Genomic DNA, 23,395 nt, shown 5'->3' on the forward strand with positions numbered 1-23,395 from the left:
ATTACTCCTTTGAAGATACTTACTCAGATATACCACCAACAGGTTTGTTGACTTATTTAATACTTTAAGGACGAGTGTAACATGTGCTGCAACTAGAGCAGGTTTCATTATGTTTGGATGTCCGACTGAGTTTAGTATAAACATATGAGCTATAAATACAAAACTTATATCTGGTTTTTTACTACAACAGTTTCCTATAACAGGAAAAGGTGTCATACAAGGTCTTTTCCATTGACTTTAAGTACACCTATTTTATATATTGTTTCAAACTTAGGGTCAAAGTGCTATTCGAATGTCGACAGAAACTACTATGACCAAAAGATATCTATGCGTATAAACAACACTTTCTCTGCTGGTTTGCCTATTGTTCATTCGAATGCAGAGTTTTCAGCTTTAGTAAACTCAAAACATTTAGCAAACATAAACTTAACCTTAGTTGACGCAAACTTTGTTCCTGTAAAACTTTTATGTCCTATGTATTTGTCAATGACGGCAGAAAGTTTCGAATTGGAAGATGCAACTGGTTGAAAGTATTGTATTACAAGAACAACTTCAACAACAAAGCTCAAGCAATCAACAACAAATAGTCAGAACAACAAATGCAACAAAAGTCAAGAATAAAAAAAATATTTTTTTTATTTTTATAAAAATGTACAGAATAGATGTTTCAGATTTTTATGACTTCCAAGCATTCAGAAATATGTGTCCATTTCGAGACTATAACAAAGCAGTCGAGAATTTGAAACGTTTAGTCATTTATGTGACTCTGCCCCAGAATGTTATGTTATGAAAGAATGGATGTGTCTTTAACAACCAAGAGCAACATAGTTTCAGAACAAGAATGTAGACAGAAACTTAAGAAAATAAAAGTGTACAAGTTGGTATGAAGATGTTAGATGCTTGGGATATCTTATTGTCAAAATTAGAAGATTTTTCAGTTCGGGTATAAAGTTCTATACACCTTCTCCAAACTTCTATTCTATCTTCACTGGATATAAATACGAACAAGTAGAATGGAAAGAAAATATTATAGAAGCTTGGTTAGACCATGTCAAAGAAATTATATGCAATGGAAACAAAGAGTTATGAGTATATCTTATGTTGGTTTGCAAAACATCTTACAACATCCAAGTGCTAAAAATGAAACTGCTCTCATTATAATTGGAAAACAAGGAACAGTAAGAACACATTCTTTACAGATATTTTGCAAACTGTTAGAAGTTATTCGAACCCGATATGACAAACTTAGAAAACATCTGCGGTAAATTTAACTCTTCAATAGAGAATATGAAACTTATAGTCATGTAACGAACTTCAAAAGTATAGTACAACAAAAGTTTTGAACTCAGATGCTTTGAAGAGTCTTATAACAGACAAAGTTGGAGTTGTTGAAAGAAATATAAAGACCAAAGAGTTTGTGAAAATGTTGCAAACTTCGTTATGGTTTCAAACAATGCTGTTCCGATGAAGTTAGAAAGTTCTGACAGAAGATATGTAGTTGTCAGAACGTCAGAACTCATATGCAAGATACAGAATATTTTGACGACTTAGCAGAAACTTTGACATCTGACTTTTACAACCACTTGTTCTCATATTTATGACATTAGAATATTTCAAAGTTCAATCCAAGACAAATTCCACATACCGAAGAGAGGACAAACATTGTTAGAAGCAAACAAGAGTGTATATGAAAACTGTTCATAGATGAAAACTGACTTTTGTGTCTTTAGATGAAAGGTCATCTGTACGAATCGTATTAAACAATATGTCAAGAGTATGGTTATATGACAGCGTCTAAACGAACATTCTTGGCAAATGTCAAAAAGTCTTTAGAGTTACAGAATGGGTATATACAAAAGAAATAATTTTTCTGAGTAAATTTTAAAAAAAATATTTTTTTATCGAAAGAAAAGATGGCAAAAATTCATCTCAGTCAAACAAGTACATGACAGGACAAAGAAGAACTAGACCCATTCACTTATTTGAATGTTTACTTCTACCATTTTTGAAAAGTCTACATATGACAAAGTTGGAACATCGAACCGTTAAGTTTGCTATTGTGACTAAAAATGGTGCGAAATTTGAAGACTTAGACATAGAAGGTTTGTTTAGCAGTCAAAGAAATTTGACAGAAGGTTCTCAAACCTTAAGAAGGCAAAGCATACAAATGTTTATACCTTATGAACCAAAGAAAGCAGACGACTATGAATATTATGAGTCTAAAAGTTGTAGAATTCAAGGTAAATTGGGGTAAAAAGATTTTAGAGTCTAAGCCAGTGTTTCCCTAAAGAGGAAGAGAACATTGACATTGACCCAGAAATGTTCTAAAAATAAAATTTTATTTTACATGTCAAATTCTTCTTTTTCTCTATGGCTCTGTTCAGTTCTTTCTTCTCTTCTTCTACTTTCTTTTCTTTCTTTTCTCTCTTTCTTTTTCTGGTGGAGTTATGTCAAATTCTCAGAACCATATTTTGTAAAAGTTCTTTTGTCCTTTAATAGCTCTTCTATTCTGTTTTCTATTTCATCTTCAAGAACAGCTGCATGTGTCTCTTTGCATTCTAAGAATTTTGTTGGACTTCATCTCCCAGAGGCGTCATCTTCTGTCAACAAGTCTGTCATTGACAAATTTTAAGACTGCTCTTGTAATGTTTTATGTTCTTGTCATATTCCAGAAAACAGAACTTTTAGAAACAAATTCACCTTTCTTGTTTACACTATGTAAGATTTATGGTCGACAGATGTTTTGCTGTCGAAAAGCTTGTCTCGAATATAGATAGCGAAACGCTAGACATTTCTAAAAGATAAAAAATTTTAATTTTTCTAAAATATGTTAGAAAAAAAGTTTGCTGACATTGACAAAAATTTGAGAATGTTTTAAATAAAGAACAAGGTGAATTAGAAAATGCTCAGATAAACCCATACATGACAAGTTTCTATTTGCTCAGAATGGATATAAACAGGTCTAATTGCACCACCTGGGTCGGGTAAGACTTTTCCTTATCTTAAAATGGCTGCACAACAACAAGAAACTAGATGAGAAGAAACCCATTCTAGAGTAGTAGTCATTTGTAGTACTTCTGGTCAATTTGACCAAACCGTCAATTCGTTCAAAGATATTATAAAGAAGTCTAATTAGTATGTATAAAAGACTCTGAGTGTTTAGATTGGATAAAGAAGTACCAAAGAAGAGTTTTGAAGTACAATGCTATAATGAGTATATAAATTCTAAGTTTAAAGACCCAAATGAGGAAATGCAGAGAATATTAGAGAAGAAAAACTTCAGAAACAAACAGAAAGAGATAGAAACATTCGAAGAAATTGCAATCTTACGATTGGAAGACATACCTCATAGATGTCTCTTTATCTAGATGATTTCGCCTCTCATCCTTTGTTAAAATGAATAGAGAACAGATATGTGTCGAATTCTTAAGAAAGCTCAGACACTTTAACATCTCAGTTGTATTTGTGTACAGACAGCAAAGAGTTTAAGTAAGGATGTAAAGAGAATACTTACTGACATTGTACTTTTCCCCGGATTGTCCGAAGACGATTTCATGGAACTTATGAAAGAGTCCATGGCAGGTAAGTTTGACAGACTGAATATGGAGAAGTACAAAGTCATACAAGACCCTCATACTTCTTTCAGAATTCATATCTACGCAAACAAAGTTCAAATTGTAAAAAGTCAAGCGTAAAAAATGTAAGTGTTTTAGTCTTAGTAAGTCTGTTGTGGTGCTGGGGCTGTCGGTTCTTCTGGCTTTGGAAGACATTCAGGAAGAGGAACGTCGGACATTCGTTTGTGTCCTGTCGGAAGGAAGGACTTTTCCTGTCGGAAGGAAAAACTTTTCCTGTTGGAAGGAAGGACTCGGAATGTCGGAAGGAAGGACTCGGAATGTCGGAAGGAAATTTTTTTCCAGTTGTCGGGAAATTTTTTTCCTGTCTGAAGGAAAAATTTTTTCTGTCGTTCGACCAAAAAGTTCTCAATTTTCGAAAATTTGAATGGTTTACGGACGAACAACAGGAAATTTTTTTCCTGTCTGAAGGAAATTTTTTTCCAGTTGTCGGGAAATTTTTTTCCAGTTGTCGGGAAATTTTTTTCCTGTTGGAAGGAAAGGACTTGGAATGCGAAGGAAGAACTTGGAATGCCAGAAGGATTTGACAAGACAATTTTACCTTATAGAGCTACCTGAGCCTCTGAAGTCAAGCGTAAATAAATGGTTCATTTACTCTGCTTGTTTGAAGTTGTCAAAAATACTCTTGTTATTTTTTCCTTCAGTAGCGCAAATCTTCTTTGACAAGGTAAGAATATTGTACACCTTTAATACATAGTGTGTTTGAGGTAACGTATCTTGAATATTTGTTTCAACATCTTCATTCGGTGTCATTGAAATCGGTTAAGTTTTCGCGATAGAACCAATTTCTGTCAGATTTGTAAATCTTAGCAAGGTCGTAAAAGCTTTTGTTGTTTCTTCTGACTAAATGCAACTAACCATACTCTGTTTTTTTCATTTTCCATCTCTTCAGTATAAATCATATACTTATATTCTTTTCCTTTCCTTTTGGTACCGAACGTGTATTCTTTTCTGTATTTTTTGTCTTTTGCTTCATGACTTCATCTTTTTGCATGAAGTTTCTTTTTCCATCTCTTCACGTTCTTGTCTGTGAAGTTCGTCAAGAAGTTTACAAAATACCATGAATAGCGAGCTGAAGCCCATTGTGCCACATTATTTACGAGAAGTCTATGAACATACCAGCTCTTCAAACCGTTTGGCAAATTTTTTTCAACGAATTTCATAGAGTTTGGCGACTGGGGTTTTTCTCCCACTCGCTGTTCTTACTGTTTTCAGAAAAAAGTATGTCTCGCTGTGCTTCGCTTAAGAGTTCAATGGTGCTTTGGTTCCTACCAGTCTTTAGGAAGCTTAGTATCTGGAGCAAAACATGCTGTCAAATACTTTGCATTTGGTACATGTCTTCTTTGACCGAACGAATGAGACGACTGTTTTTTATATTGTATGTACTCATATTCTTTCATTTATGTCTTCATGAACGATAGCAGTTGTTGTGTTCTCTGTTTGTTGTCATATTTGTTCTTACATACAAAATAAAAAAAATATTTTATAAAAAATTAGCTTATTTTTCTGACTTTCACAAAGGACCAAAAATAAACGCTTTACATGTATTTTTCAGCAACTTCGTCAAATATATTTTATAGCTTTACCTATCTCATCTACTTCAAAACGTTTCTTTACCTTTCGTGGGAGCACCATACATTTTCTCAAACTTTTCAAGTAGTTCTGTTTCAGCAGCTCTCATATCGTTAACAGAACACAACCTTAACTCTATTTGACTATACTGTCATATCTTTGAGTTATATTATATGTTCTTCCTATCTTATATCTCTTTGTATTGAAGTCCTTCGGTTTCTGAACGATGTAAAGTAAGCCTTCACTGCAACGTTCCGTATCGAATGAACCATATGTTATGAAGTTATATCCAACAACTGGGTCAATCCATAACAAAACTATTGGTATAAGACTTTTGTCGATGAGATATGCTGCAGTTCCATAGAATCTTACCGATATCATAAGCTCAGGATTTCTTGTCAAAATTTTCTGAGTAGAAGCATTTTTAACCCAGTCGTGGGATGTTTTCTTTCCAGATAGTGTTAGAATGTCTGACAAAGAATATTTGTTGTATTTCTTTGAGTATCTTACGTTTAAATCACCAATTCGAACCACTTTGGTGTCATTGTCTATCTTTCTAACTGTTTCAAACTCAGTGTTTGTCATTTTCTGTTTCTTACATACAAGATAAAAAAAAATATTTTATAAAAAACTAACTTTATTTTTTCTATTTTGTATCTTAAGGAAATTCACGATTTTCATGTATAAAAGATATGATTTCAGGGATTTTTTTTTACGAAGTGCAAAAGTTCTCTTCGTCAAAAAATAACAGTTATATAATGAAAAAGTGTCATTTTTTCACGATTTTCATGTGTTTTAGGCGAGTAAGATTTTTTCCGTACTCGCTGTTTTTCACGATTTTCATAGAGTTTTAGGCGAGTAAGATTTTTTTCCCTACTCGCAATTTTTCACGATTTTCATGAGTTTTAGGTGACCCCGATTTTATTCGGGGTCGCAAATTTTCACGATTTTCGTACGGAATCTCGTTCCGCGGTTTTCCTCGGGTCGCAAATTTTTACGATTTTCGTACGGAATCTCGACCCTCGAAAAAGTCTGGGTCGCAATTTTTCACGATTTTCGAATGGAATCTCTATCCTCGGTTTTTCGAGGGTAGCAAACATATGAGGAAATTCATGAAATTTGGTCATTTTTTCACGATTTCAGGGATTTTTTTGACGAAGTGTTAAAGTTCTCTTCGTAAAAAAATAACAGTTATATAATGAAATTTGGTCATTTTTTCACGATTTCAGGGATTTTATGCTAGACCGAAAAAAGTCGGTCTAGAGAAATTTCACGATTTTCATGTATAAAAGATATGATTTCAGGGATTTTTTTACGAAGTGCAAAAGTTCTCTTCGTCAAAAAATAACAGTTATATCATGAAATTTGGTCATTTTTTTCAGCAAAAATATATTTTAGGTGTCACCAGGTCACCAGGTCCCTCGGTCCCTCGGTCAACTAACATCTTTTTGAAAATGGTGACAACATGACATTTTGACAACAACACAGGAAATAAACTTCTTCGTATATGTTTTGTCAAAACTTCATCGAAATGAGTGTAAATCAGACAAAAATATATTTTAGGTGAAGAGGTGCGATCTCACCTGTTTTTTCACCTGTTTTTTCACCTCTTGAATTTTGTATAAAAGATATGATTTCAGGGATTTTTTTGACGAAGTGTCAAAGTTCTCTTCGTCAAAAATAACAGTTATATAATGAAATTTGGTCATTTTACTCGGCAAAAATATATTTTAGGTGAAGAGGTGCGATCTCACCTGTTTTTTCACCTGTTTTTTCACCTGTTTTTTTCACAAGCGTTTTACATGAATTGTACGATGTATATTTGAAATTCTAAACAATTTTGTGGCTTCTATTTCTTCTGTCAGTACATCGAATGTTTTCACAATATTGAATGTATCTTTATATTTCTTCTTGACGTCAGATAGAAGGAAATCGTCAGCTGTTGGATAGTTTTTGTTTAGAAATGTCAACATGTCCATTTTATCTTCTGCTGGTTTCTCTACTTCTTTCTTTAAGTCAGCATAGTCGTTTCTCATTCTTTCTATCTCTTTGACGGAGTAGTTATATTTCCTCATTGCTGCTTTACATTTAGAACATTGTGGGTTCATTTTTGCGTTATATTCTGAAACCTTACCTGCAAGTACAACTATAGCGTCAATGGTTTTCTTTAACTCAAAAGTTGCGGGTTTTATTTGTTCATTCCATACCTTACCTCTTTTATCTTTATCTCTTATCTGCCATACACATTCAGCAACTAACGAAACAAAGTTGTCGTAGGTCTTAAACTCCTCCGATTTATATATGTCAGAAACATTCTTATATACCATGTCGCAATCTTTGTCCATGACTTTGTGGTTGCAATGAAATCCAAGAAACTCATAGTTTACATTACGTATGAACTTCTTGGTTTCAACTGAGTCAGTTGGTTTCACTTCTATTTCATCGAATTCAGGAATAGTGAGCTTTTGTTGTTGGATTTCAGGAAGTTTAGGTAGATGGTCAATAATATCCTGCATTTCATAAAGATATTCTTCATTTGTTTCATCTTTTGCACTACAGTCTAAATTACATGTTAAAAGTTCCTGCTTTATCTTCTGGATTTCTGTTTCGAAAGTATATGAAGAAGGAATGAAGCTTTTCATTTCTACTAACATTGAAGTTGGGTTCATGACTAACGAGTTTGGTGCTGTTGTTGCTAACATGTTCTTACAATAAAAATAAAAAATATTTTTTTTAAAAAAACTAACTTTATTTTTTATTTCGGGAAAATTCATGAGTTTTGGTTGAAAAATACGGTGGAGCCAAAAGTGGCTCGACCTCAAAACAAGCATTTTGTGAAGAATATACCAACCGCCGGAATTCCGGCGGTTGCTTTTTATACAAAATTCAACGGGTGACAAAACATATACGATGAAACCTTGACAAAACATGTACGATGAAACCTTGACAAAACATTTACGATGAAACCTTGACAAAAACATATACGAAGAAGTCATGACAAAACATGTACGATGAAGAAGTCATGAAAATTCAACAGGTGAAAAAACAGGTGAAAAAGGAGGTGAGATCGCACCTCTTCACCTAAACTTTATTTTTGGGTCCTTTACGCTCATTACGATGAAGAAGTCATGACAAAACATATACGATGAAGAAGTCTTGACAAAACATTTACGATGAAACCTTGACAAAACATATACGATGAAGAAGTCTTGACAAAACATTTACGATGAAACCTTGACAAAACATATACGATGAAACCTTGACAAAACATATACGATGAAACCTTGACAAAAACATATACGAAGAAGAAGTTTATTTCCTGGACTGTTGTCAAAATGTCATGTTGTCACACTTTTTCAGAGAAGTTAAAATGACCGAGGGACCGAGGGACCGAGGGACCTGGTGACACCTTCAGTTCTTCAAAACATATACGATGAAGTCTTGACAAAACAAGCATTTTGTGAAGAATATACCAACCCGCGGAATTCCGCGGGTTGCTTTTTATACAAAATTCAACGGGTGACAAAACATTTACGAAGAAGTCTTGACAAAACATATACGAAGAAGTTTATTTCCTGGACTGTTGTCTAAATGTCATGTTGTCACACTTTTTCAGAGAAGTTCGTTTAACCGAGGGACCGAGGGACCGAGGGACCTGGTGACACCTAAAAACCATCTACCCTAAAATATATTTTTGCCGAATTCAATAAAAATAAATGGTTCATTTACTCACAATATTTTTGTACAAAACGACCCCAAACTTTTAACTTCTTTTCTGCAGCTTCTAATGCTATCTTAGCGAGTTCATATTCTCTAAATTCTCTCTTTAAATCTTCTTGTTCCCATTGGTCTAGTTCGTATGGAGAATCTTTATAACCATAACACATCTCATGTTCATGTTCTATTTGTTTTTCATGCATTTTTCTAACTTCTTGTTCGAACAAAGGTTTAGCATTCTCTACTGTATCTTCGAGTTCTTCTTCATCTAATTTCTCATGAACTTTCTTGTCTATGGAGTCCATAATTTTTCCAACTGCTATACAATATTTTGGAGAAGCCCACATTGCTATATAGTTTACAAGTCTTGGGTCTACATACGTTCCTCTAACCTGTTTGATTTCATCAGAAATTCCTGCATGAATTTTGTATAAAAAGCAACCCGCGGAATTCCGCGGGTTGGTATATTCTTCACAAAATGCCTTAAAATACTCTTCCCAGGACTTATTTTCCAACAACCTTCTAAAGTCTTTCCTAAACTGCTGACACATATTTGTTGCATTTATATAACCATCCTTGTCTCTACGTAAGACTTCAATACCGTTGTAAGTGCCTTTTGTGAATGTTTCGCCATTAGATTTGTTCGTGAACGTTTTTGCTTCGACTGACATTTCTGTTCTTACAATAAAAATAAAAAATATTTTTTTAAAAAAACCAACTTTTTATTTTATTTCGGGAAAATTCATGAAAATTCAACGGGTGAGAAAAGAGGTGAAAAAAGAGGTGAGATCTCACCACTTCACCTAAAATATATTTTTTGGTGGTACGTCGGACATTCGTTTGTGGCTTAACCGTCGGACCCCCTCAGTAAACATCTCATTTTAACTCACTTTTTTCTATCTTAAGGAATTTCATGAAAATTCAACGGGTGAGAAAAGAGGTGAGAAAAGAGGTGAGATCTCACCTCTTCACCTAAATTATATTTTTCAATACTTTTTCAGCACTTTTCCGTAGTTATATATGAAAGACAATTCGAGATAAAAGTCATAGTACAATGGTATAATATGCTGCACACCATTTGTTGTGAACCAAACTTGAAAGTCAGAGAAACTGTTACTAGGTGGTTCGTAGAATTTAGAAGCAAAGTCATAAAAGTCCTTACCAATACATAGAAAACTATTGTTGCTTGAACTGAAACTTGCATGACACATAACATTTTGAGGGTCAAACACGTTTCTATAAACTGTCAAATCTGCTGGTGGAAGTATAAATTTAAATGGACCATCTGGTGGTAATGGTTCGTTCTGGTTTAGTAACCGAAGAAATTGTGCCCAAGAACGTTTGTCTACTCCCCAAAATAAAAACTCTGTATCTCTTGGAGGGTTAATTTCAATCTTTTGAAATGAAACGGTTGAGTTCATCTTGTCATATTCTAGTTTCAGATAGTATGTTCCATTTAGTAAAGAGTCGTATTTTTCTTGAAATTCCCAATAATATTTGTTTATTTGAGTTTGAAAGTCATTTAGAGTTTTCTCAAGACTTTCGTCTGAACGAACTGTAAAGATCCTCATTTCATCAAATTTGTCTATTAGACCATCAGAACCTTTATACTGCCCATGAAAATATACTGCGAACATAAACGCGTTCGTTCTATTTGAAAACAAAACTCTTCTAAATCCTATTGCCTTTGCATCTGAAGGACTTTGAAGCCAACGAATTGGATAGTCAAACCTGTATGAACGGGATGAAATTTCTTCATCTGAAATAGTTCTACCAGCATTTGTAAAGATATAGTCTAACGGTTTTGTATCTGCTACTTTTGTTCTTTGTTTTTCAACCTGAAGCATTTAATATATGTAAAAATATATGGTTTAAAAAACGTTTTTACTTCATATTTCTCATCTAACAAACAAGTTTCCCAACGGTCTTCTCCAACAAACTCAGCGTACAGTTCAAATAAAATAAAAAAATATTTTTTTTCTTTACTTTACATAACTGCCTGAAGCCATAAGTCTTTGACGCCAACCCATACCAGCTAATGAAGGTTGACTTGGTTTAGTTTGGAAACTAAACTTTGGTTTTGGTTTATCTTCGGTTTTTGGTTTTTCTTCTTCTATCGGTTTTTCGTCACTTTTCGGTTCCTTTGACTTTACCTCACTTGCAGGAATAGTTGTGTCGTCAACATCTTCATAAATATCATATGCCATTTGTTTTTGTTTTCCTTTCAACTTTTTGTGTTTGTTGTAAAGTTTAGAATATTTCGACTCTAAGTCAATGAGATGTTCTATAATGAACTGTTGGTCAGTGAAGTAAACTTTTCCATCTGTTGTCTCGAAAGCTCCTTCAGACTTCAATATTTTATTTGTGAGAGTCTGTTTCTTTTTTGAGATACTAGCCGTTCCATTTTTATGAAAAGTGACTTTGTAGTTAGGGTTTGTATTTCCAGACCTGGCACTTTCTATTATTGAATTTTTCTCTTCATCTGTAAGTTCTTTGACAGGTTTTGACAATGGTTCTGAACTTTTTGTTTGTGGTGTCAAATCTACCGTTTCAACTTCTTCGGTCATTTCATCTCAGTAAAAATTTTAGTTTGGTTTGTTTTCAACTGGTTGTTGTTGTTTTTTAGTCGGTCTAAAACTTCCTGAGGTATAGGAAGAACTTGACAAACACGTTGTGTAACTGCTGGAAGTCGACAAATCCATCTTGAACCCATTTGTCTCAATGCTGTATTGTTCATTTCATCTCAGTAAAAACTTTACATTCCCCACGTTTGAGGCGGTTGAGGTTGGTTATTGTTTACCCACTGTTGTGCATGGTTATATCCTCTGTTAAAGAATCTTTCACCTTGGTCCATATAGTGTCCTGCTTGGTTATAGTAGTCATTTGCTTTGTTATAATAGTTTCCTGCTTGTCTTCCTACATTGTCCATCCATCCTTGAACTTTTCCTCTTGTTTCAGGATTTGGAATAAGATTTGTTGCATCTCGTGCTACATCCCAACCTTTCTGTACAGTTTGTATAATAGGTTGTGCTTTCTCTTTAAGTATACCTAATGTACTCAAAATCTTCCTTCCAACTCCAAATACACCTCTGGCTATTGTTCCCACTGCGGGTAAAAATCTGGATGCAACTCCTGCTAACGCGCCAAATAAACCCATTTCTTATAGGATAAAAAATGACGAATCCAAACAAGGACCCCTATGTTTCTAAGGCAACAAAAAAAGCACTCATGGTAAAAATCTTTAGTTCAACACCAAATGCTTGGTTTATGGATATCTTGGAAAACATTCCGAGGTATAGAGAAGATGGACCACCATACTGGCTAATATTTGTCGGTCAAAACACAAGATACTGTGAAGCCATACCATTACAGTCCAAAAATATTTTAGATATCTTAGCAGCTTTGACAATATTTGTTGACAAATACCATCCAACAAAACTGACATCTGACTGTGAAAGTTCTTTCAAATCAGACGATGTAAAAAACTATCTGCGTTCAAAAAATGTAAACCAATATTTCATTGTCGACCAAAACCATTCTGCTCTTGGTGTCATTGACGGTTGTATAAAAATGTTAAGAGACTTAAACCAACCACAAGGTGGTGAAGCAAATGAAATGTCATATGACGACAAATATAGACACTTCTCCATGGCAAAGATGAGACAAGTTTTAAATATTTACAATAACCGTAAACAAAAAGGTTTGGGAAACCACTCCCCCGAAGAAATGAAAAACAACCCCGACTTAGAGAAAGACTATATATTTAATAATTTAGTCAAAAGAGACAAACAAGAAAGAATGCCGGGCTTCAAACTTCAGAAAGGTGACAAAGTAAAAATAGAAATACCCAAACGCGACCCATATGAAAATACTATTGACTATGACAACAATGGGAACCCGACAGGTACTCACATTCGTGTTCGTAAAAATAGAAGAAAGTATACAAGAGAATATTATGAAGTTTTAGGCAAACATGGCAAAATGTACAGACTGCAAGCAGAAGATAAAACTACTATTGTCAGACCTCGTTTCAAACTTGTCAAAGTTCAAGGTGGTATACTTTCAAAGACAGTTTCTAACAAATATAAGACAACTCCTGACGAATATGCTAAAGAAGTTGAAAATGACGACTAAGCAATTCTATACCATGCGTAAACTGTCATGTAAGGTGGCATGTAGTCTTTACTTTGTCCCGTTGTTTGCGTATACCCTGAAACGCGATGTGTATGGTTTCCATCTCCCTGAGTGTTACCCCAGAAACAATTTATAGCAAACTGAACTTCGTCTTTAACATCATATCCTTTACCTTTTTTCATTGCTGACCAATCCCAAAATCTATGCTTATGCCAACCTGCTTGAGATGTACTTAAATCTATGTAGTGACTGTGCGCAGGTAAGTTTTCACCTGAAATCGTTTTACTTCCACCTGTTTCCTTTGAAGAGTTTGCACAATACAAAAACCTGTCGACTATTTGAGTCCAAGTTCCAAAACCAAGTACTACTTCTGGTCTGGTAGAGTTCATTGACGTATAAATAGAGCCAACCGGGTAAATAAGATTCGGCAAAATTTGTTTAAGCACATTGAGTTCCTGTCTTAGATGTATAATACTATTGTCATTAGATATCAAAGTATCTACAAGACTTGTTGCCGGTGGTATTGTTGGAGCTTTACTTGGCAAGGTTGTGTTTAGTGTAATATCATCTGCTGTAAAAGTTGTAAAACTTGTATGTGTATGGTTCTTGTCTGCTTTCTTGTCATATAAATCTTGAGCAGTGAATTTAACGTTATGTTCATCCTTCATGACATAAACATCTTTACATCTAATGTTTCTCATCGTCGTTATGTCGTCATCCGATGTTAAACCTTGTGGAAAGTTAGGAGGTTTACAATATAATACATCCCCACCAGTTTCTTCAACCGTTCCTTCAATACTTTCTATAGCAACAGTTGTAAAACTTGTATGTGTATGGTTCTTATCTGCTTTCTTTTCAAGGCTAACGTTTAAGTCTGTTATTTCAGAAGATGTATGTGTATGTCCAACGTCACTTTTCCTGTTTAAGGTTTCTTGTAAGTTTGTTATATCAGATATAGAATGTGTATGCTGTTTTTGTGGATATGTTCCTTCTGTCCATTTGAAAATATATTCTTTTGTTGCATCTACATATCCAGCTATCCATGTCGAGTCTGCTTTTGTATTCCTTAACTCTGTAACACCTTTCTCAAGCTCTTTCAACTGTTGTCCATCTTCCATTAAAGCTCTGTCATGACTTGAAACCGTTTGTGCCAACATATCTACAGTTTCTTTGTCAGCTTTATTTTCAACGTCATCTTTTGTTGCATATGTTGCATCTGCTCTGTCATGTTCTTCTTGAACTTTTTCAATGACATATGTTTTGTCTGCTTTGTTGTCAACATCTGCTTTCAAAAGAAGTTCAGATATAGGTTTCTCGTTTAAAGTTCCTTTTGTTGGATTTATACAAACAGTATGGTTCTTATTGTCTTGAAACAGAAACTCATCTGTCATTGGGTTTAAAGTCAGTTTTAAGTTTCCTTCTTTCAATGACTCAGATATCTTAGAATAGTTTGAAAAGTTTGTTGTGTTCTTATTTAGAGCTTGTATAATGAGTTGTCGGTTGTGTTGTATTTCTCTCATAGACGCTGTTTCATTTGACATTTTTATTCTAGATAAAATATGCTTTCAATAGAAAAAGAAAATTCTAGAGTTGCTACAACTAAACCATTAGATGAACTTTTTACGAATGTCGGTCAAAAGTTTGAGACAGAGACCGTAAAGCATGAAGGCTATCGTTTTGACTACCCGTTAAGATGGTTAAGAGACCCATCTGTCACAAAAGCTATTGGCTTTCGTAGAATGAAGTTCATTTCAGAAGCCATACATGGTTTCCCATTTACAGTCGGTTTTGAAGTTCGATACTATAACAAAGAAAAACGTATGTATGAGAAATTTGAACAGGGAAAACTTTTACAAGTGAATTTGCTTGTAAACTTAGAAACAACTCTTCAAGCTTTTCAAGAAAAAATAAACGACATCTATATCGAATATGCAAACCAGTATAACATTGACGAGGGAGAGTACCATCTCGATATTATATATGACAGGAAAAATGCAACTGTTAAAATCAATAGAATAGAAGACCTTGGAGAAAACGTTTATATTTCTACAAAATATAACAACTTGGCATGGTATAGATTTCTGAGGATGTTAAATCAGCCTGCAGAATATCCAGTACACCCGGACTTTTTATGAAGTCGAAAACCCTAATGGAACATATGAAAATGTTTTCGACTCAGATGCTATTATAGTTCATGCTTCATTTTCTGGTGCGCAAAACTCTTTTTTATGCTTGGCAAATGACTTTTACGAAAAACCTACAAAGCTATATGAACCACCAAGTGGAAGTATTTCAGACTTTCAAGTATGGTTTACAACAGATGGAAGAAAGAGAATAGTTCCATTATACCATGCGTTTTACTTAGAACTTAGTTTCATATACAACTACTATCGAACGGTAAAAATATAATTTTTTAATACGGTTGAGGTGTTGGATTTGGTTGCCAACTAGACTGTGGTGCAGGTTCAGGCTGTTGTATAACAGGAGCTTGTTCTTCTGGTTCAGGGTCTTTAGGTATAATACCAACAAACTGACCTACTCTTTTACCAATATTTTTGACTCCGTTCCAAATTCCTCTTCCTACGGTTTTTATTCCATTCCATATACCTCTTCCAACATTTCGAAAGAAGTTTCCAATACTACTGAAGAAACCCATTTTACTATATGTAAAAATCTAATGTCCGCCTAGTCTTTTGCGTTTCCTGTTGAGTTCCATAGCATTCTTTAACTGGAGCTCATACATTCTGTTTCTCCTCTGGTAGAAAACATATTCTGGGTCAACTCCTGTGTTCGCGTCATCTGCATAAAGTTGTTTATATCCCACTTCGGGGTTTGTATAAAACTCTTTCCATCTCATATTTGCATACCATGGTGGCAAACCTAACGCAGCGTCATTTGACATGGCAGTTTGCATTTGTACATCTGTTGGCACTTGACCATAGTTTGCCATTGCAGTTTGTATTCTAACTTCATTTGGAATATTCTCTGGGTTTGGTTGTCCAGGTTGCTGTGCATTCGCTAAGTTCTGTGCGTCCATTTAATATTAGATAAAAATATCTCTTACGAGTACATATACTGGACATTTGCAGGCATTGGTTCATCTTCATATTCTCTATATCTTTCTGCCACGTCAAATAAATAAATGACACAATGGAAAAAACCTAAAACAAGTAGTCCTATTTCAAACCACATTTACTTACTAGTAAAATTTCTTTGTTATGACACTTTCTCCGGTTTATAGGACCTCTCTCATATTCTATCTTGTCATATATAAACTCATAGTCATGTATGTCCTCTAACCATCTCATAACGGTTTCCAAACCACTTTTATCGGATGTAAAGTAAAAGCATGGATGGTTATGTAAAACGTCTAAAGTTTCTAAAGAGTCTCTCAAAGTCCAGTCTACTTGGTATTGAAAATCCCATGTGTTATAGAACGGCGGGTCCACTATAAAGAAAACATTTTCCTTGTCTTTATATTTTTCATACAACTCTGTCCAACGACATCTCACAAACTCTATACCCTCAATATATTTTTCTATGTCCTCTTTGAAAACATTTGTATAGTTAAGATATAAAACTTTTGACATAAGTGTTTCAATGTCATGAACTCTTATAGCACCACTATATAATAGTCTAGCAGATATACTATCCCAGTCTATATATTCTGCTTTTTTCAAAACCTCTCTCACAATATTTTTCTTATCTAATGGTATACGTTCCATCTTACCTATAGGTATCTTTTCTTTTAACTCTTTCAATATATTGTTTGTGTCTGGTATATGTTTGAGACGGTCCATATAGTTGTCGAAGTCATTGCATATAATCTTTGAGTCTGGGAATATTGTATGGCACAAATGGGATATATAGAAACTTCCACCGAACAAATCTACAAATGTTAGACCATTCGGTAGTTTCTTAAGTTCTCTCAATAGAATATCTTTACATCTACTCTTATTTCCAAAGAAGGGTAACGGTGGTTTTGTAAAATTCATTTATATATAATAATAAAAATGTTTTTTCCTGAAAAGTGACAGAAAAGTGACAAAACATTTACGAAGAAGAAGTTTATTTCCTGGACTGTTGTCAAAATGTCATGTTGTCACCATTTTCAAAAAGATGTTAGTTGACCGAGGGACCGAGGGACCGAGGGACCTGGTGACACCTTCAGTTCTTCAAAACATTTACGAAGAAGTCTTGACAAAACATTTACGATGAAATCATGACAAAAACATATACGAAGAAGTCATGACAAAACATATACGAAGAAGTCATGACAAAACATGAAAACATATATAATTTGTGAAAAGCGACACATTATATAATGTTTTCGACCCAGAAGAAGGCTTCTCAAAGTATACTTCCTTGGAACGCCTGTAACTTTTCCTGTAGCGACGATAGACCCTTACTTGTCCGGACAAAGTTATACTAAACATCTTCAGGGCTAGAGGGCACGAAGTGCCTGGAGGCCCCACTACCTTTTTTTTTTTTTTTTTTTTTTTTTACTAAATATTGTATTCATACAAATATATTATTTTAAAGGAAAAATAGATGCTGATAGAAACGATGAAAAATTTTGAAAACTTTACAATTAATTTATGTTCGTTAACCACAGAGCTTGCAATCCAAAGCTCACGTTAGACTACAAGAGTCATGAAGTCTCATACTAAGGGATATCCAACATATATTTTAATAATCTAATGTTTGTGACAAATATTCAACATAAAATTAAGTTTTCGTTTCGTTACAAGGCATTCATACTTTGGAGATATCATATTTAATGTACAGAAAAGTTAATATTAAACAATACATGCTAAAGAATTAATAAATAAGATAATAAAATAAATTTATACGTAATTACTTTCATTTAATATGCTTTATGCTGTATAATATTGATTAAGAGGCATTAAAAGGTTCCATAGTCTGCTTTTATAGGCAAGATTTTTGATAAAAATTTAAAATTTTGAAAAATGATGAGAAAAGGAAAAAAAAGGTAAATGAGAGCAAGAGGAGGGAAAAAAAAAGAAAAAGAAAAGAAAGGGAAGGGAAAAATAAAAGAAAGAAGGACATATAAAAATTTAGATGCGCATTCTTAATGCCGAGGCGGCTTGCCGCCGAGGCGCGATTTTTTTAGGCCTCTACGGTAACCCGGCAATGTTTTTTTAAATCTTGTACAGCCCTAATATGAAGTATATTGATAAGGTAAAAATCAAATTTTATTGCATATTCATCGAGAAAATAAACTAACGAATCCCTCAAAATTGAGAGGGTAATCCTCCTCCTCTCAAATAAACGTACACACGGGTGCACCCTTAATTTCATTTATTTGAGCCCGTATGTACCTAAAAAGGATAATTTTAAATTAATTCGTTAAAACATATTTCAAGCAAAGTTTATAATCTGTTGAAAGTTTTGTGTATTCATTTGAATATTTATACTTAAACTCAACTCCTGTAGTTCCTGGTGTTTCGATTATTCTAATATTACCGATTTTCATGAATACTGGTATTTGACCACAACATTCAATTTCGGGGTCGAGATAATCAATAACGCACTGTTTACCTGTTATTCTTGATATAACATTTTCTCAATCCTCCTTTGTTAAAATTATTTGATTCTTACTAATAAGATTTGTCAAAAGCTTCTTATCGTCTTTAAGTAATATTGTTTGGTATAAATTAAGGAGGTAATGGTCTACGTTATCTGAAGGATTAGTTTGAATAGTTGAATAAGGGTTAGGGCTCAATGAGCCCGAGAACCCTTTGAGTTCTTCTTGAGCTTCACGTGAAATTATGGGCTCTAATGGAGGTGGATATTCTAACTTAACTTCACTATTAGCGTTTGCGCTTGAAGCTGTGTTTAAATTTACCGACTTAAGTTCTGGCTCTTTATCTTTCAAGTTCTCAGAACTATAATTTTTGATTATAATATTATTTGTCGTTCTTGAATCAACATTAGATGTAGGTTCAATAGGAACATTCACTGCACCGGCTAAGATGGATTTACTTCTCATTTTCTAGAGAATAAAAACCTTTTATTACTATAAAAATGAATAATATCTTTGATAAAGGTTTAAACGTGAAACTTGAAAATGAAAATCTTGTTGAATTCACTGAAACGGGCGCGGTTTATAAAGATGTTGAGGTGTTAAATAAGAAAGCAAAAGGCAGGAGTAGAAATATGAACATCGATTATAAACCATTTACTATTTACGTTAATGATGGTTCTGGTGGTTCAAACATTAAATATGCAGAAAGTAATAGAGTTTATGCGTTAAAAGGTGAAGCACCATCGATTAAAAACAGTTATTCTAATCTTTATCCTCAAAAACTAACTAATCCAGAAAGTGTGGACATGAATGACACCAAAAATATAAACAGAAATGGTGATAGAGATGGATGGAATCTATTCACTACACTTCATCTAAAAATAAAGCTTTAAAATAATGTTGGTCTTTCCCAAGGTATATTTTTAACATTAATTGTATTAGTCATTATATGAATTTCTAAATATGAACGTGGTGAAATGAGTGATTTATAAGCATCCCAGATTTCATCAAAAGGTAATGTTATACCTGATTGCTTCCAAATTAATTCTATATCGTATTTTGAGAAACCTTGAAATATAACGAAATCAGTAATTAAACGTTTAATATTTAATGCTAAAAACCTCCACGTTTGCATAAGTATTGCAACAGTCATGTGATAATGTCTGACTTTAGTAATTAAATTCGCTAATGGTGAATCTGGTTTTGAAACTAAACCTTTACCAGCGAAATCATCACAAACTAATAAAGTGTTTGATGGATATTTTTTAAAAGGATATTTTGAAAGTTTTGAGAGAATGTAATTTGTCAATCGTTTCATATCATAAGTACCATCCTGCTGTCTCAAATGATGTTTATCAATAATTCTTTCCATTTCTTCCGAGGTCTTTTGCATTCCTGATTGTATAAATTCAACTATTGCATAATATTTCTTCTTTCTTCTTATATAACGTTGAAGAAAAGAAATTAATTCGCTATCTGGAACTTTAATTACTGATGCCTGAACTTTTGACATAAACGTCTTCGCTGTTGAATCCATTGAATCTGAAGTTGCTGATATAATGATTTGGTCATAATATGAATCTTGACCTAACGTTCAGTAATTAAAATATGACGTATTAAATTAAAAGTCTTTCCCGAACCCATTTTTCCACAATAGAAATCCACACCGTTTGAACAGAACTGATAATCCTTACTGAAGGGAAGAATTAATGAACTATTAAGTTTATCAGATTTTTATTCATTTTTTCATCGACTTCTTCAAATAAATGTTTCATTTTATTATAATTAAAAATGCAAGTCAGAAATTTTGTTAATACCGTTCCCAGTCTTAATGATAAAAGTATTAAAATCTATTATGAGCACATATTTTCACAACCGTTTAAAATAATCAATGGTGAATACATTTATGAATGCCCTAAACACTGGGTTGATTATAACACTGGTGAAAAAGCAATTGAAATAAGACAGATAAAAACCATTCCTGCAGGACGAACCATTGAATTATATAATTTTGGAATAATAAGAGATAATCATCAATATGATTTACAGATTTATATAGATTTAGACACAGGAGATGATATGACAGCATTTAATAAAAAGATTAAATCGGTTCTTATTGAACAGTTAAAAGGTGCCGGATATCCTCAACCTAATGAAGTTGATATGTTTTATAGTTTTTAAACTAATTCAATAGAATTTCGTGTTAATTCAAATTCAAAAGCTGGTTTCATATTTGATTTAAAAGATAGCGCTGTCGGTGATGAGATTGAAAATGTATACACGAATAAAAATTTTCAAGAGATTCCAGGAATTAATAATGATGAATGCTTTTATCGATTTGCTCAGTTTGGAGCAGAACAGATAACATTAAATGACCTCCTGGAGTACCTACCAAAATCAATTTCCATTAAAAATGATGATTATTTATTAACATCAATTTCATTTAATGGTGTTTGGTCCAGGGAAGCAGCAATCATTAAATCAAGTATAAGTGAATTCGCTGAAGATTCTATTTTATGTTTATCAAACTGTTTATATTCTCCGCCGACGAAAGTAAGTCTGACTTGAAATGTAAGTCTCGGACGAAAGTAAGTCTGACTTGAAATGTAAGTCTCGGACGAAAGTAAGTCTGACTTGAAATGTAAGTCTTGGACGAAAGTAAGTCTGACTTGAAATGTAAGTCTCGGACGAAAGTAAGTATGACTTGAAATGGAAGTCTCGGACGAAAGTAAGTCTGACTTGAAATGTAAGTCTCGGACGAAAGTAAGTATGACTAGAAATTTAAGTCTGACTTGAAATGTAAGTCTCGGACGAAAGTAAGTCTGACTTGAAATGTAAGTCTCGGACGAAAGTAAGTCTGACTTGAAATGTAAGTCTCGGACGAAAGTAAGTCTGACTTGAAATGTAAGTCTCGGACGAAAGTAAGTCTGACTTGAAATGTAAGTCTCGGACGAAAGTAAGTCTGACTTGAAATGTAAGTCTCGGACGAAAGTAAGTCTGACTTGAAATGTAAGTCTTGGACGAAAGTAAGTCTGACTTGAAATGTAAGTCTTGGACGAAAGTAAGTATGACTTGAAATGTAAGTCTTGGACGAAAGTAAGTATGACTTGAAATGTAAGTCTTGGACGAAAGTAAGTATGACTTGAAATGTAAGTCTCGGACGAAAGTAAGTATGACTTGAAATGGAAGTCTCGGACGAAAGTAAGTCTGACTTGAAATGTAAGTCTTGGACGAAAGTAAGTATGACTAGAAATTTAAGTCTGACTTGAAATGTAAGTCTCGGACGAAAGTAAGTCTGACTTGAAATGTAAGTCTCGGACGAAAGTAAGTCTGACTTGAAATGTAAGTCTCGGACGAAAGTAAGTCTGACTTGAAATGTAAGTCTCGGACGAAAGTAAGTCTGACTTGAAATGTAAGTCTGACTTGAAATGTAAGTCTCGGACGAAAGTAAGTCTGACTTGAAATGTAAGTCTGACTTGAAATGTAAGTCTGACTTGAAATGTAAGTTTCGGACGAAAGTGAGTCTGACTTGAAATGGAAGTCTGATTCTAAATGTAAGTTCTAGACTAAAGTAAGTCTGATTCTAAATATAAGTCTGATATTAAGATAAGTTTGTAACTAAAATTAAGTCTTATTCCAAAAGCAAATTTAATTGTATAATAAGTCTGGATCTAGAGTAAGCCTTAGTCTACAGCTATTCTGTGTCAAAAATAAGTCACGAACCATAGTAAGTTTCGGACTAGAGTATGTCTGTAATTCGAATCATTCATATTCTTCAATTATCCCGCCAAAAAAATTATCGTCTTTTTATCATACCATAGTTTTTATCAATCTCGTTCTACTTAAAAACCTTTATATTGGTGATTTCTTTGTTAAACCCGTATTTTTTCATGTGAATCTTATTGTATAAACTCTAAAAGTTCAATTTCCGGTCGAAAAAAACTTGAAAACAATTTGTATTCGACGAGTTAAAGAGCTCTATTTATTCTAAATTTTCCAAAAAATTAGATTTCGTTTTTTCGCTTCAAAAAATGTTGTTTTAAGTTTTAAAATTTGTAATTCAAAATTTTTTGGAAAGATTTACGATTTTTTAATACTGCGAATGAGTTTTATTTTACATACTCTATTGATAAATCATATTTTTGTCGAGATATAACTTTTTTTAAAAAAATTATATGCAAAGAGTGTTATAGAATTCTAGAAGGTATAGTGCATAATTTGAAGTATACTATCAAATAAAGAAATTTTACAGTTTTTTAGTTTTATTTAGATGTACGTTATTTTAGATGGCTTCGTCGAAAACAAAGCATGTCTGTTAAGTTTATTCTTAACATGGTAAATAAAATGGCAACGAAGCCCAGTGTACTGCGTCTTATGCCGTAGTTTTTGTTATCTTCATACTCAAATACAACAAATACAAATAGATTTATTACGAAAAAACGTATAAAACAAATGATATATTTATTTCTAGACAAGTTGACGAACATGTAGCGCAACTGTATCGCTTTAGAGAACAGTTCTTCCAACACCTACTCATTCAGTGAAAGATTTAAGAAGAACTCTTACTCGACCTTAACTACCTACGCTTTGCTTGAACAATTCCCAACGAGGTTACTATAAGGTTGCAAGTCTTGTCAAAATGTAGTATGCAATACGTTGGGGAAAAATAGATATATACGAACAAACTACTACAGTCTAGCAACTAGTCTTTAAGTGTAATGTATTTTTGCTACAAAGAGCTCATAACGAAGTCAAATTTTGCAATTTGATGTCAAAACTAGCTAGTTGTTGA

The 23,395-nt window shown here is 33.5% G+C and overlaps 10 protein-coding genes and 2 pseudogenes across 12 annotated transcripts, besides 3 other annotated features; 2 read left to right on the plus strand and 10 right to left on the minus strand.

The window, feature by feature from the left end:
• The first annotated feature begins 2 nt into the window (after positions 1-2).
• Positions 3-17,559: a mobile genetic element.
• TVAGG3_0489380 lies at positions 4,224-5,082 on the minus strand (annotated as a pseudogene). Its single transcript has one exon. A coding segment is annotated over exon 1 (859 nt).
• TVAGG3_0489390 lies at positions 5,171-5,789 on the minus strand (annotated as a pseudogene). The gene has a single exon. A coding segment is annotated over exon 1 (619 nt).
• On the minus strand, positions 6,992-7,906 carry TVAGG3_0489400 (organellar and viral DNA polymerase type B; the record flags this gene model as incomplete). The annotated part of the gene is made up of 1 exon (XM_001309199.1): positions 6,992-7,906. One exon carries the CDS (start codon positions 7,904-7,906, stop codon positions 6,992-6,994), a length of 915 nt encoding a protein of 304 aa, XP_001309200.1.
• TVAGG3_0489410 (uncharacterized protein) lies at positions 8,930-9,592 on the minus strand (the record flags this gene model as incomplete). Its single annotated transcript, XM_051236125.1, has 1 exon — positions 8,930-9,592. The coding sequence occupies one exon, from the start codon at positions 9,590-9,592 to the stop codon at positions 8,930-8,932; it is 663 nt and encodes a 220-aa protein (XP_051093949.1).
• Positions 9,908-10,768, minus strand: TVAGG3_0489420 (uncharacterized protein; the record flags this gene model as incomplete). Its single annotated transcript, XM_051236126.1, has 1 exon — positions 9,908-10,768. The coding sequence occupies one exon, from the start codon at positions 10,766-10,768 to the stop codon at positions 9,908-9,910; it is 861 nt and encodes a 286-aa protein (XP_051093950.1).
• TVAGG3_0489430 (phage tail repeat-like family) lies at positions 10,904-11,488 on the minus strand (the record flags this gene model as incomplete). Its single annotated transcript, XM_051236127.1, has 1 exon — positions 10,904-11,488. One exon carries the CDS (start codon positions 11,486-11,488, stop codon positions 10,904-10,906), a length of 585 nt encoding a protein of 194 aa, XP_051093951.1.
• Positions 11,677-12,078, minus strand: TVAGG3_0489440 (uncharacterized protein; the record flags this gene model as incomplete). The annotated part of the gene is made up of 1 exon (XM_051236128.1): positions 11,677-12,078. The coding sequence occupies one exon, from the start codon at positions 12,076-12,078 to the stop codon at positions 11,677-11,679; it is 402 nt and encodes a 133-aa protein (XP_051093952.1).
• Positions 14,615-15,140, plus strand: TVAGG3_0489450 (uncharacterized protein; the record flags this gene model as incomplete). The annotated part of the gene is made up of 1 exon (XM_051236129.1): positions 14,615-15,140. A coding segment is annotated over one exon (526 nt), but the record flags the coding sequence as incomplete, so codon positions are not given.
• Positions 15,469-15,711, minus strand: TVAGG3_0489460 (serine threonine-protein phosphatase family; the record flags this gene model as incomplete). Its single annotated transcript, XM_001292535.2, has 1 exon — positions 15,469-15,711. The coding sequence occupies one exon, from the start codon at positions 15,709-15,711 to the stop codon at positions 15,469-15,471; it is 243 nt and encodes an 80-aa protein (XP_001292536.2).
• TVAGG3_0489470 (uncharacterized protein) lies at positions 15,730-16,092 on the minus strand (the record flags this gene model as incomplete). The annotated part of the gene is made up of 1 exon (XM_001311533.2): positions 15,730-16,092. One exon carries the CDS (start codon positions 16,090-16,092, stop codon positions 15,730-15,732), a length of 363 nt encoding a protein of 120 aa, XP_001311534.1.
• A 484-nt stretch (positions 17,560-18,043) lies between the features above and the next one.
• Positions 18,044-18,237: a mobile genetic element.
• Positions 18,238-18,417: 180 nt separating this feature from the next.
• Positions 18,418-21,168: a mobile genetic element.
• Positions 18,643-19,068, minus strand: TVAGG3_0489500 (uncharacterized protein; the record flags this gene model as incomplete). The annotated part of the gene is made up of 1 exon (XM_051236130.1): positions 18,643-19,068. The coding sequence occupies one exon, from the start codon at positions 19,066-19,068 to the stop codon at positions 18,643-18,645; it is 426 nt and encodes a 141-aa protein (XP_051093954.1).
• On the plus strand, positions 20,395-20,784 carry TVAGG3_0489510 (uncharacterized protein; the record flags this gene model as incomplete). The annotated part of the gene is made up of 1 exon (XM_001281990.1): positions 20,395-20,784. The coding sequence occupies one exon, from the start codon at positions 20,395-20,397 to the stop codon at positions 20,782-20,784; it is 390 nt and encodes a 129-aa protein (XP_001281991.1).
• Positions 21,169-23,395: the final 2,227 nt, after the last annotated feature.

This window comes from Trichomonas vaginalis, chromosome II, assembly GCF_026262505.1.
Source record: "Trichomonas vaginalis G3 chromosome II, whole genome shotgun sequence".
Lineage (NCBI taxonomy): Eukaryota > Parabasalia > Trichomonadida > Trichomonadidae > Trichomonas > Trichomonas vaginalis.